The sequence below is a fragment of the Rhynchophorus ferrugineus genome, unplaced genomic scaffold (assembly GCF_030347505.1).
Source record: "Rhynchophorus ferrugineus isolate W39M unplaced genomic scaffold, kcgeb_rfMv2 rfM4, whole genome shotgun sequence".
Lineage (NCBI taxonomy): Eukaryota > Metazoa > Arthropoda > Insecta > Coleoptera > Curculionidae > Rhynchophorus > Rhynchophorus ferrugineus.
Window position 1 is genome coordinate 44445976 of NW_027472583.1, and position 13309 is coordinate 44459284.

Genomic DNA, 13309 nt, shown 5'->3' on the forward strand with positions numbered 1-13309 from the left:
AAACAAAAAATATAAGACAAACATGGTATTCAATATGATGTTACAAACTCTTTGGTCGATGTGATATTCGTATTTATACCAAAGTACTGACAGCTGAAGAACCGCACAGAATTGTAAATATCAAGGCAAAGTAGTTAAAACAAAAGCGGGGGTCCGAGTATTTGGGATTAGATATACGGATAAAAAAAAGTGGCATATATCGAAGTAAGAAGCTAATTCGGCCACAGGCTACAGGAACTTTTGCTTCTCTAAGATGACGCGTGTGGAAGAGAGCAAATATTGCAATCAAGACCAAGATCTGCCTCTTTCGAACGCTTATCTTGCTAATCCTTCTGTATGACATTCTCTCCGAACGTTGGCTATGATGATGATATCATTGCATATAAAACCCTACAAACTGTTAATTGATTAACTGCTAAGCTGTCTGAACGTTCTTCCTCCAATAAATTTTGGAATTCATTATCTTCGAATATTTTTGGTCACAAGATTGTTCTTTGCCGTTGGTATAGAATTCGCAACTTTTAAATCCTTGATAACAAACCGAAAACTTGATAACAAAGCTCACATCCGTTTACCTCTCGGTTTCAGACCGACACGTTACCGACGAATCACGTACAACCATATAGCATCGCCAAAAATAGAAGACGAACCCTCCGGTAGTGTAAGTGCACAGCACACACAGCACTCTTGGGGACATTAGCGCTTCCTTTCACCTCAGTGCCATAATCTCGCCATAGTATTTTATGTATGACTTTAGAGACATGCGTTAGTTGTCATACGTAAAAATCTTTCCTAATTTTAGTTCATCAGATCGAACTCGAGATCCCCAGCTCAAGCAGATTCGCCAGAGCGCCAATCCGTTCACCCCCAACACCCCCAGTAGTTATCAATCGTATAGATTTTTGTTAGATTCGATGTTATGTGGCTATGTAGTTCTAACAAACACAGCAAAATAACTAACTTGTAAGGATTTTTGGCAGGTATATTTCCCAACCATTTGTATTTGTATGGGCGCCATGACTGTATGTCCGAGATACTCACTTCTCCTTTTTACGTGACCGTCGTTGCAGGGTAAACGTCAAACCTTGGTTATTTTGGATCCGATTTGCTTCTAGAGTACGACTCTGATTTGAATTACTTCCTGGCTGTTTCACTTCCCTGTCCATCAGCACAAATATTAACCAACTAATACACATATACTCACTAAGGATTTTCTCCCGATCGCTATTATCTTCAGGAGCAAGTCGCTCTTCCCCCGCCTCATACGACCGGGGGTAACCACGTCCGTACACGGGTGTTGCACAAATTGTTCTGTCCGAATCACGGTTTAATTCGGCTTAGGCTTCTCTCGTGCCTGAAATTTCCCCAGATAGATTTGTCTGGCCCGCGATTCCAACTAGTGATCCCCGTTAGACATCCACATACATCCATCCATCCATCGGGAGCACCCCTCTCGCCAGAGTGGCCTGCTCTCTGACCGAATTTCAACTGACAAAAAAGAAGGACACCTCTGAGGATGTCTTCCGTTCTATCGTTATTACCATCTTAACCATATATCGCATCAGTCCATATGTTTCCATCACTGTCGTTGCTGCACCGCCATAGCCTTTTGGTTTTAATTACCTTAGAATGTGTTCATGAAGAAAAAAATTAGCCCTTTTATTTGTTGCTAATCCACTCAGTCTCCTGGTTGCTCACAATTAACGACTTTAGCTAGACTTTTTTGCGAATTAATGAAATTCTTTGCTTTGCACTACTTCATTTATTAGCACTAATTCAATTTACAATAAAACAACGCGATCTTTTATATCGGTCTTTCTATCTAGACTTCTAGACGCTGACCTCACTAATTATCGCGAATTGTGAGTTTAACGAATATAATTGAATGACTGAAGAAGTGAAAGAGAATAAGAACACCTTGCTCCGAACTATTTAAGGTGGCCTATTCCCAAAGTATACTGTATTCGCTAATCGGCTTCTTTCCTACCCAGTTGTCAATTATAAAAGTTTTTCCATGTCCCAAATAAGCCAGAGGCCAGGTAGCGGTCACAAAACATAATAAAATACAGACCAGAGTATGTCACAGCGACCTAAATGCAGATATTATAAAAGCGGTATTTTGGGAAATGACTATTAGAGTTTTACGAACATAACGATTTTACTATATTTATCTCTCTGAAATTTTTAACAGAATGGATATACCTGAATTTATATACCACTATTCCTCTTTAGTTAATTTCATCTCCATTTTACTTTCTGATTCACCGTGATTCTCAGTTTTCCAAAATAAATTATTTCCCCTGAAATTTTGCCATTGTCGAGTAGTTCGACCCAGTGCCACTGAGGGTGAGACCATTCCTGGCCTGTGGTACCAAGTATTTCCTCATGATACACGTTCTTTCGAGTTATTTCCGCCCTTGGTCAGTCGCCATTGCTTCTTTAGCTAGTGCTACTGCCAGTGCGTAACTAAACACTAGGCAGGGTGCGCCGCGAGCAGGTGAGGTTGACGTTTGACTCCCCCATCCTCGAGAGGGTACCCCATTGGGCTTGGCCAGCAGACTTTTTCAGAACACAATAACAAAAACTCCACATCAGAAAACCTCTTAGTATTTTAATTCTACTGGACCGCTATACAGTTCAGTTTCGCTTGCAACAGGTATAAGACCATCAGGAAACATAAACACGGTAATCCAAAAATTAATCAAACATTAAACCGATAATGAGTAAGATTATATTAAATCAACGATGAAACCTCTCCATATACCTCTTTATTTTTATTGAGTTTTCTATTTATTCTGTAGCCCTCCGTGTTTGTTCTTCGTCACCCCGCCCCGCTTTCGCGACGGCATTCGACGGAGACTTCGCCATGTCAACGGGAGATCCGGACCCGATCGAGAATTGAACCGCCGCCCGTGGCGCTGGCTCAGTCTGGTCCGTGTTTGTTCCGCCGGCAGAAAAATCGCCCTCCCGCCGACCGTCTAAGTTATTTTGCTCGTCGTCGAGGCAAGGGGGTCACCTCGCCGCCCATAGTGACCCCCCCGGGGCCGACATGCTTCCGAAAAATCATTAAGAGGGCGACAAACAAAAACAAAAGGGTGTATCTAAGACGGGGGACGAAACGGATCAAAATTTCTACGGCTTCATTCTTGGTAATTAACAGTAAAAAAATTAAATGAAATTTAGTTGATATGGAGTGAAAAAATAAACGAGCAAGACAGAGACTTGTTTTGGTTGTATTTGTGAGTTTCCTTTTTACCAATTAGGACTTATTTGAATTGAATTTACTGCCTAATGCAGTCTCCAAATTAAATCTACCGAATAACGAATCCCTGACAATATTCAGTTTTACTGGATCGGAGCTTGTGACTATCACAGGAGTAACTTCATAATCATAAATTTTCGGTGACCAGTCTGGTAACCGGATATACCACTAGACCGGTATTCCAGGTGACTACTTCAAAGAAACTTAAATTATAAAAATAGACATTATACCCGTCTGTTTTGAAAAGGAAACTCTAATGTAACCAAAACAAATCTCTCTCTCGCTCTTTTAGTTTTTCTCTCCTTATGAACTACACTTAATTTTTTTGAAAGAAAAAATGATTTATTTGGTAGCGTATGGTAAAAACGAGTTTAAAGAAACTTACATTTAAAATAGACGGGCATAATACATCGTTAATGAAGGCATACAATAGTGATTAGGGTAGTTCGCAATAGTGATCTTCGAACTATTGCGAAGTGTGTATAAGTGGTGTAAACTGCAAGGGAAGCAGAAAAAATATCGATATTTCGATATTACTCGGAGATATTTTTGCCGGATATATCTATACTTTTTGGGGCGGTATTTTAAGAAATATCGTAGAAATAAATAATTATGAATTTTGTTTTAGTATAGTATATTTTTTTCAAATATCGATATATCGAAATATCGATATTTTTCTCCAAGGCCAACATTTTTTATTACTCTAAATAGTTCCACAATCTGCCCAAAAGGCAATAATTATTTGTTAGCTCCCTCCTCTCAGCGTCTTATCCTATCCTAAATAGGCGTTTAAATGTTCCAAACTAATGCATATGTATTTTGTTGTCATAAATAACCTGATATAAATAAACTCGAAATTATTCAAAGATTTCGATCATTTGATCTATACATTTTTCAAACTTGCCAGACAACTTATGGATGCCATTCTAAAATAACAGTTTCTCTTTTGAGCTAAACCATCGAGATATCGAAGAAGCGCTACTCTACAAATGCGTACCCATCGATGCCTCGAAGGTGGTAGTCGAATGGATAGCACCTTCGGATGCTATGGATGGATGGATAGTGTGATAAAAAATCCCATCCAAGTGATTTCGACAATACATTGTGGACGTTTTCCATCAATGTGCATTTTAAATTGATTATTTGCTGTCGGTAGAGATCAGCATTAAATGTTTTATTATTTTAACTAATACAAAACCCCAGAATTCCTACACTTAACATGTATTAACGTATAGTCCTTCTAAGAAAACAGCCAAGGTACGTCATCAATGTCGTCGAGTGTATTGCCAAAATTCAGTTTCTAAAAATGTAAAATTCGTTCTAATCTCGGAGCTTATTTTTCCTTCCCATTTTACTAATTAGCATTACTCTAGTAAAAAAGAGATATAATGAAGTTTGATGAGTCCGAGCATGTAATTCAATCCGTCTATTAAATTCGACTTGTGGTGGTACTGGTCGACACCGTTGTCATATGGAATAATTATAGGTCAAAAAAGGAAAGTTATTCATTTGGAGCTTGTTTTGAAAAATTGTTAACTGGTGTTTAAAATTTGTGATAATTCTAAATAAAATGCCAAATCCATTAATTAGTCGGATGTTACTTCGGATGGGAGCTAGTTAATGGGGACCCAAGGCTTCATTTTATTTACATTTTTAAAAAATAAGTTGGTGTAGTGATTTCGAAAATATCCTTTAGCGTAGACGTTAGCTCTATTCGAGGTTAAATTTAGGAAATATATAAAAACTGCGAGTGGTTAATAACATTATTTAACACAATTAGTTCAGAAACAACTGTTAGTCTGTATGTAATTCATGTAAGTCATCCTTTCATACACTGTCAGGAAAGATAGGATTTAAGTTGTGTAAATATAATTCACGAATAAAGAATACCATTTTTAAAAGCATATAACAAAAGTAAGGAAGATTTATAATTTCAATTTATGTAACTAGACAAAATATGGATATTTCAAAATGAAACATTAGGCCACGTTTGGCAAAACGCTAAAAAGAGTGTAAAGACAACAAAAGATGATGGAAAAGATAAAAAAGGTGTGTTTTGTTATTTGTTAAATATAAATAAAATGTTTGTGTTTTATCTATTTTTTTAGAAACAAGCCTGAAAAAATATACGGATATACTTCGTCGGCCTAATAAAAAAAGAAATTGAGAGATGGTCGGACCGTTAGCAAGTGTTGGATAGATTAGAAATTAACAATTTAGTAATTGACTCGAACAGTGATTCTGATAGTGAAAGTTACAGTGGCCGTATGAAACTTTTTTATTGCGGGCCAATGCTGATAATTACCAAGAGACTAATACAAGTAGAACATTAATATAGGATAATTGTAGAAAATCGTGTTGTAGAATGTGAAAGACTTGCGTATTGATTATTTCGAATATATATGAGCATTAGGATAGAATTAGGGAGCATTAGAGAAGAGAATTACTATTATTAGAGTACAAACTGTTTTGCAGATATGACAAATCCATTAAGGAAAATTCAGTGATTAAATATAATTTTATCAAGAAAAATGTACACAGTCAGTAACAGAAGAAACTAAGACGAAATACACGCATATCAGAAACATTTAACAAGGAAACGCAGCAACGAAAGAAACAAGAACTAAACATAAAAAGGTAAATATGTTCTCTAATGCGAATAAAATACATACTTAGATATATAATTAGTAATGAGGTGGATTAAACGTTTGGAATGTGGGATTATGACCTAATGCTTTGTTCTAGGCTCAAGACTAACAATTACCAAGGTAGAGTGATGAAAGCGGAAACAACTAAAGGTATATAATTAATGTAGTATAACTATAGAAAATTCTATTGTAGAGCGTTTTAGATTTGTATGCATAAATATGTGTAATGGAATTTTAATTAGATATATTAGGGAGAATGGAGTGATTAAATCTAACTTTATTAAGGAAAATTTACACAGATGGTAACAGAAGAAACTAAGGAGGAATACAGTGAAATTACTTGATAAGTAAATACAGAAACTAAGAACTAAAGGTAAAAGGGGAATTATGCTCTTTAATTAAATTAAAATATATTATTGTGACAATTGTACATACAACAATTGTTAAATAGGTGGATTAGGCCCCAGAGGATACCATTACATAAAAAAATGTGCGTAGAAGTCCTTCGATAATATAACCATTAGCGTACTATAGTGAGAAAATAAATTATATTTCACAACGCTATTTTTGTTTCATTATTTTATACACAACAAATATTGACGTTGCATTGGGTGCTGTGCATTGAAAGGATTATATATACTGAAACAATGGTGGTAATTAGTATAATTAACATTTCCCTTTATTTATCAAGCTCTAATATCGTTTTCTTACTAGCTAGACTTGCAGCAGGCAGTGCAATGGATTAGCAACCGCTTGCTACTATGTCGTGAGTGCAACCACATGAATGAGGCGCTATGACAATATTGTTCGAAGCCCAGATAACCTGTTTTTCCAGATTTAAATCAAAGGAGAACCCACCCAAAGCGCAGGTTTTCAGATAATCTCTTGTCTGACCATGAGAAATAAGTTTTCATAGTACTGCTTGATAATAACAATGATTTGGGTACCGTGTGAGGGAAGATAATTGCTCCAGAATCCTCAAAATCTGAGTTAATTAACAGTTCAAGTTACAGGTGTTAATTATAGGTAATCAAATAAAAATGGCCAAAACCTGTAAAATCTTAACGTACAAAAACAAGGTATTTAATTTTTATATTTCCCGTAATAAATTTTTAACAACATCGACTGGACTACGCCACTCGACTCCACCATGCAAATCCTCGTCCTCTTCCACCAGTCGCATTAAATAAGCGGAAGAAAATCGGGAAATAAACAGAGCGTCCGCGGAACAACGGCCATTTTCCGCCCTCGTGGCTCAGAACAGATTCATCTTTTTCTCCCGTTTCGCCTTTTCCATTCCTTTCCGGCGATTTTTTTCGGACAGGCGGCGTGTGCGTTTATGGCGCTACCTCCTGGGGACCGGGGCGGGGGGTGGCACCGGGGACAGACGGAGACTGTCGACGGGTCGATCTCGTGGATGGAGGCCGAGATGAGGGACGTTTTAATCTCATCGTGGAAAAGCAAAATTCAGCGGAGACTAGCATTTCAGGCGATTGAACCAATATCGGTATGAGCTGTCATTCTTTTTTTAATTGAAAAGATACTGTCCATTTATTAGGATTATCTATTCATCGAAGCACATTTTATTCGATATGAGTTTTCATCTCAGTAAGCGTCATTTGGGGGAAAATTTTATTTTATTGCTTTAATTTGAACGAATCCATAGATGATCAAGCTATCTTGAGATGTAAAAATATTATCAACTGTCAAAACAACCATAAAGACTTGCCTGGAAAAGCTTAACACGTTCGCTGCCAATAACGCACTAGCGCGTAATGTAAAGCTTTCATTGAATGCCAATTACACTCCAGAGCGTTATATGTGCGGTGTTCTTTCTAAGCCTCGTTATCCTCGATCTCCAGTTCGACCGCAGATTCCAATGGTCAGCCCAAATAGAGCATGTTATTTGCAAAGGAAATGGTGTGTACAGCCTACTATTTCCACTCCTCTGCAGAAAAGGTAAACCCAAATCCCCCAGAAAGTGACTCTGTATAAGATGCTAGACCGTCCAGTCTGCCTCTACGCAGCACAGGTGTGGTACAGATACGTCTCTGAGAGACAACTTGTGCCAATCCAAAATAGTCCGCGCATTACTCAACGCCCTCGAATCTGACATCCCGTTTGTGACGAATTTTGAAAATACTAGAGGAGAAGAAAACAGGAAAGATAATGAAAACGCAATGCAAAAATTGTTATTTACACAAAAAAGCACTATTTATGTATGCAGTGCATGTCGCGGATATCCTGGTTACTGTTTCGACTGCGCAAAAATTAGCCATGAGTGACCTGTAATGATTTATCTGAAAAGTTTTATATTTATTTTGTGAGTTTTGGAAATTTGTATTAGTTTAAGGTCGTTCACTTATTTTTATTGACTTCTCAATTCACTTGAATAGATATTTTGTTTGTTAGTAACATTTACTTAGTTATTTTTTCTCGTTTTTCTGCTGAATATTTTTTTATCTTATTTTGGTAGCAATTCATTCCCATATCAAATCATCCCATCATAAATTATATCTTTTAATTAACAATGTATTTTCCTATTTTGTCCATTTTCAATCGCCAAGCGCTCGCGCGTTATGCAGCCATCGGCAATAAAAATTGACCTCAGTGCCGATCACGCTCTGGCGCGTCCCACACAAAAAAAAAATTTGCCAAAAAAATTAAAATCTAAACTGGACACACGTTAAAAACGTTATTCAGTCAGTCAATTATTCAATACAAATTATCATTATAGACGTAAAAATGCAATCAACTGTCTTCAGAACATGAGAGCGTTAGGTCGCGTCTAATAAAAAAAATCATAAAAAATATTAACACGATATTATGAATAATATAAGATATTCAAATGTATGTATTCTCTTGTGTTTGTTACTGTACTGCACACAACTTTCAACAATTTTTTTCAACACAAGTTCTGTTAAAACAATGCAATGATAATTTGTTCAATTTAGGCTATACTAAAATAAGGTTATATTCATATATTGGATTTGGAAAAAAGTAGGATTCTTTCCTGATAGATGGGATTAAGTGCTAATTACTGAGTGCATATGATAGCGAAACAACTAGACTTTCATTAAAATGAGAATGTTGGAAATGGAAAATGTAATAAAAAACTGCGAGTTGTTTCGCAACATTATTATGACCAAGATTGATAATAATGTCCATTTTGTCAGTCAACAACGACTAACACAGCTGAGATCTCTAAATTTTTCACGAATGACCAACTGAATTTGTATTTCTTTATCTATAATCATAATTACTATTGACGGTACTCAAAACATTCTCTGATTTTCCTCATAATCATTCAAGACATTTTACTATTTAAATAACTTACCTGAGTAAACAACCAAGACGTAATCAAAGTTAAACTACTGTACTGACCGTTGAATCTATAATGGTAGGCGTAGAAGAGAAAATGGTACAGGTAAAAGAATCTGAAATAGAAAAAAAAACACATTACAATATTATCAAAATAAAGTGTTACTGTAACTTGAAATTTAAATATGGTGTTATTATTTAAAAACGATTTTAATTCAGCATCTCTTGTATGCTATAATCTGATAATTAAACAAATTTTAACCATACAATTTTATGTTAAGTAATTCTGAGATACCCTTGATTATATACTAATGTTGTACCAAACCAAAAACAACCAACGCTTCGCTAATTCAAAGGATATTTAGAGCTTTTAGAGCGGCTTTTTTTATTAATATATTATTACTACTAGTTGCCGACTAGATAGTCGCAAAGTCGATTGTAAGATACAATTTCCCTTTAGAGTGACTTAAAACGAGATACTTATTTAATAAAACAAGACACTCAAAAGTTAGAGAAACACTAGAATTGAACATTTCACTCTGGAAGAATAATATGTCCGACATATCACAAGCCCAGACATTCTCCCATACAATTATTATTCACCGTCGTCTTTCTCCAACCTAATGGCGAATATGTAATTAAATTCTGATGAAAAAGTCAAAACCGCAATTGCAATTATTCTTAGCACGAAAAATATTGTTAATTTCCAACATAAAGTTTTTTATTCCAGTTCATCAGTTTTATTCAACATTCCGAGAGTAACAGCCAGATCGATAAGATTAAGATACTAGATAAGACATTTTGTTACAGAAAACATGGAGGAAGAAAGAATTCAACAAGAAATGTCAAATCTAAAAAAGAGCACTTTAACTGAAAACTTACAATACAAAACCTATGAGAAAAAATTTGCAGAGACAACAATGGAACAGAGCTATTTTAGCAGACGTTGAGGAAGGGGATCTCTCCCCATTGTTTTCCAACGTAATAATGAATGCGATTATGCCAATTTTTTTAAAGAGACATTTCGCCTTATGGTGTGTAGTTTTAGCTAAGCTGCTACAGATGTTGGGACGAACATTCTGTATGATATAGTTCGCATTGTGAAGTATGTTATGATTTGAAAATTAATGAAGAAAAGATAAAAGTAGTATTAACTGACGAATCACCTGCTATTGTAAATGTCAATGGGGTACAGTCAGAGCAAGTGCAGGAGTTGAAAAACTTGGTACTAATAATAGAGAAGAAAGTTGCATCTACTGCTGATATATCAAGCTAAAATAAAACTACCAAGCTGAATTTCGTAATTCGTTTTCGTTCGAGTAAAGACGCATCAATACATAGTATAAAACAAAGTCGCCTTTTCTGTCCCTATATCCCTATGTGCCCTTAAATCTTTAAAACTACGCAACGGATTTTGATGCGGTTTTTTTCAATAGATAGAGTGATTCAAGAGGAAGGTTTATATGTATAATACATGCATAATATACTAAGGCAACATTGCTAATTTTAGAGGTTTCTAACGTGATGTCGTAAATTAACCTAACTTTTAGGGATAACCCACATTAACCATTTTTATTGTTTACTTTTTACGTGAGAAAATGGCTTATTTACGAAGCTATTTTAAGCAATACGGCATTAATCCTTATCGAATTAAGTACCTTAAATACAGTGTGCAATTAATATAGATCAATATGGTTCCTTACAGCATGTAAATTAAACAAATATTTTCGGAGATATTACAAATTTAAAATTTGCGTTTAAAAATGCGTAATGTAATAAAAATTGAATGAATTTAGATATTCCAAAGATAGCAGGAAATCTTCATAGTAAGTATAGGGGAAGAGGAATTGTTTTACTCCAAATTTAATGCGTGCAGGCCAAGGGCAGTAATGAATGAACCAAAAATACTGGATCGATTTTAATCATGTTTTCATTGAGTGACATAGGCATATATATTTTATGCCCGTGCAAAGTCGGAGCGGGCCGCTATATTTTTAAATACAACGTTCATATTTTTTCTGTAGTGTATTTAATTTAGTATCAGCATTGCACCCGTGCGAAGCCGGGGCGGGTCGCTAGTTTATTATATATGATTTACACGTCGATGGGCAATATTTATTTCTTCCATGGGTAAGATAGTTCGAATGTGCTCGACGTAATTAGTTGTAATGTTTGACATTTATAAAAAGTTAGGTTGTTATAATATAAGTAAGCATTGTAAGATAGAACAGGAATATAATAGTTTAAAGTAACACATGTGGTCTGTATAAATTAAAATAAGTGAATAAAGTCCATAAACAGTTCAAAATACAGTATATTATTTGGTGAACCGAAATCGCGGGTTAATCGCCCCAAAAAACTTAAGGTGTTACAGTATTTCTCGCCTTGCAGCATTGAAGAACCTTTGGAACATTTTTTCAGACATCTGATATTCAATAACAGAGTTGTGTGCATACTTATAAGGAATTCGAGGAGGTGGAGCTGACCATATGTTATGAAGCTACCATTTATATTAAAATGTACTGTCCACTAAACATATACATCAGTTTTTCACACAACTACTATTAAAAAATAATCGTTTATTAAATAATTTGATAACATACTACTATATCGGCCACGAACAAAAAAAGACTCAACTTATTTTAAAAATAAAAATATTATTCCAAAAATAAAACCTATCCGCTTTCTATACTTTGAAACGTCTAAATCGGAAACAATCGAACCGACTTCTTTTAACTAGTAAGCCGTCACCTCAAACCGAACGGCTGTACCTGAAGGTCTTTTATACTTGTCAGCGAAACAAACCTGCCAAAAGCTTCAGCGTCGACAATATAAATATGCAGCGCCGACACGTGACCCAACCGATCCACGTGGAAATTTCACGTGACTCAGGGCACCGTTTGCAAGTTAGTGACGTGTTTCGCCTACCCCCCTATACAGCACGGTCGTTTGAAATTGTCAATACTGATGAGAACCGAATGGAACTGCTAGAAAGAGGGTAAATTTGTTATAAATTAAAGGTGATAATAACATCACTAGTAATAAGGTGTTATAATAGGCATGATGACTACTATTGAAAAAATATTTTATGGTAATTCTACGTATTTAGTATACTCGGAAAAAAGTTATTTCTACAAAAAAAATGGACTTGAAAGAAAAAATTACGTTTGAAACAGCGTAATTTTGAATGCCGCTGGACCGTTTGTATGAAATGTTTAAATTCAAGATACGGCCCTATACAACAACCAGATACTAAGTCGGGATAAATGAGGGATGTCAGCACCACGGTATAGTCCACCTAGTACAAAGTTTTCATACATTTTTTATCTAAAATAATCGGATATTTGTGTATAATGTTATTGCTGAGCTGATGTGGAGGAAAATCGTATGAGAAGTCGAGAAATTATTATAGGTAACAGCCTAATACGGTGGAACGATTCGAACGTTCAGCTCACACGCGGAAGTTGCGGGTTCGATTCCCGGCACAAATCGGGGACCACAACTTTTTGTTGTTCTAATTTGGTTAAAGCATTTCTCAAATCCCATAGGCTAAGTAGCGGGCCCCGGGGCCTAAAGTGTTCCTTATTTTCAATTATTGTCTTTTTATTCCTATTTTTCCTCATACGGGCTACACCTTTACTTGGCTTACCTATTGTTATACTTAATAAAATAACTGCGTAATTTACTGAGCACATATTTAACAGTAAAAAGAAAAAAATAAAATATTTTTAAAAAATTTAACCGATTTCAAAAAATAAAAAAGAAACTCACTAAAAGTGAGTCATTAAAAATAACCAAACTTTCTTAAGGCAATTTTTTTTAAAATAAAATATGTACATAATAATAGTTATAATAACTAAATAAAAATAATAATAATAATAAGCAACAAATTATATTTGTTTTGTTCGTAATTTAATTTTGTGTATATGTCACTTATATTATTATTATGTCGTTTTGTCATTTATATTATTATTTTTGTATTGTTTGGGCTCGGTACCGACTTCAAAGTGATTAGTTGGTAGTAGTAATAACAATATTGTAAATAGATAAATAGGTTCAGGTAGGTATTAAGCTAAAT

The 13309-nt window shown here is 35.2% G+C and overlaps 1 protein-coding gene across 3 annotated transcripts in view; it reads right to left on the reverse strand.

The window, feature by feature from the left end:
• The window catches only part of LOC143195998 (membralin), a 177882-nt gene that overhangs the window by 15294 nt on the left and 149279 nt on the right, over positions 1-13309 (reverse strand). For all 3 annotated transcript variants that reach the window (XM_076403568.1, XM_076403570.1, XM_076403569.1), the window contains exon 9: positions 9248-9347. In XM_076403568.1, coding sequence (XP_076259683.1) covers positions 9248-9347 — 100 coding nt within the window. The remainder of the gene's footprint in view (positions 1-9247; positions 9348-13309) is intronic.